General features: G+C 37.3%; 1 protein-coding gene across 2 annotated transcripts in view; it reads right to left on the reverse strand.

Moving 5' to 3' along the window:
• Positions 1-1,339, reverse strand: part of CDON (cell adhesion associated, oncogene regulated) — a 126,535-nt gene that overhangs the window by 20,312 nt on the left and 104,884 nt on the right. For both annotated transcript variants that reach the window (XM_019508879.1, XM_019508887.1), the window contains exon 17: positions 315-589. In XM_019508879.1, the coding sequence (XP_019364424.1) occupies positions 315-589 (275 nt within the window). The remainder of the gene's footprint in view (positions 1-314; positions 590-1,339) is intronic.

Below are 1,339 nucleotides of genomic sequence, written 5' to 3' on the forward strand. Positions count from 1 at the left end.
TAGATGTGTCTGCAGTGAGTGTGGTGCTGAGGGATGGGGTGGGGGGGTTAAAAAAAAAATCAGAGAATTTGCAATTTTTTAAAATCGGGGAAAACCAGGATCCCTGGTCATAAGTTAATATGAAATCTGGAAGATGAAAACATTAGGAACATCAAAAGCAACTCACCTCAAAAGGGAGAAAGTTGATGTAAGGGGGAGTTAACACTTATTATGGGACTTGCTATTGATCTGATTAGCCTAAGTTTCCTTCTACAGCTTTGAATACATTCTAAGGTAAGAAGTAGGATGTACATTATCAGTGAAAGGTCTCTTACATTTACTAAATGGTGGGGGTGTTCATAATCCATGTGTGTCCTGGAAAGGGAGTTGGTGTGCCCTGGGTAAAGTCCAGCTCCTCCATTCATGATCCCATTAACTCCATTAGAAACCTTATGATGGATGTGTGGACAGCCATTATTGAGGCTACCGTTGCCAATGAAGTTTCCACGTATGCTGCCATTGACACGACTTGTGCCTGGTAACGTAGTATACTCATTCATTTGCCCATTCATATCTGCCCCTTGGTAGAGGTAACTAGGAGGGTCATACTCTGTGAAGGGAGATACAGTGACAATTAGAATACATTGTTAGCAAAATGTTGCTACATATTTAGTATAAGATAATCAAATAAAAAAATAATTCTTTATTACAAGCAAAGTTGGAGGAGCATTTCAGGGACAAAGTAAAACCATAAACCCCTTTCCAGGTTCTCTATTACCCCCCAACCTGTAGTACTTAATTGTTTATTATCACTGAAGATTCTGATCACTAAAAATAGTATTTTAAAATAGAATCATTTGCTTGATCAACAGGTGCATAGTGGAGACTGTTTAGCTTACTCTGTCTAACGTTTCACACAAAACAAATCTGGAGTAAATTAAAACAAAACCAAAAAACCCCTTCTGCCTTATTCTACAAGAAGGTTTGTCCAAGTTTGAGTTGTTGAAGGGAATTAAGAACCACATTTAAAAATAACTGCAAACTGTAGAAACAAAGCTAGTTAATGTACCAGAAAAGAGGTAATAATTTAATGTATGATTCAGATAGATCAGAGTATTTTTCTGGGAACAGAATTTCATCTTATCCATGCAGCACTTTACAGGAGTCAAGTATTTGAAAGTACTTTACAAATGTTCCTAGTTGGGAACTGGCAGGTTTTGCTTATTAACTGCCCTCCCACAGCTTTAGAGATCAAACACAATTTTGCTGGCATGGAGAATACTGGCCAACACCATGGTTATCCTTTGGGGGGGGGGGGGTTTTTTTTTCCTTTTTTTTTTTTTTTTTTTTTTTTTTTTTA

The sequence above is a fragment of the Gavialis gangeticus genome, unplaced genomic scaffold (genome assembly GCF_001723915.1).
Source record: "Gavialis gangeticus isolate Ggan-Ray unplaced genomic scaffold, GavGan_comp1, whole genome shotgun sequence".
Taxonomy (NCBI): Eukaryota; Metazoa; Chordata; order Crocodylia; family Gavialidae; genus Gavialis; species Gavialis gangeticus.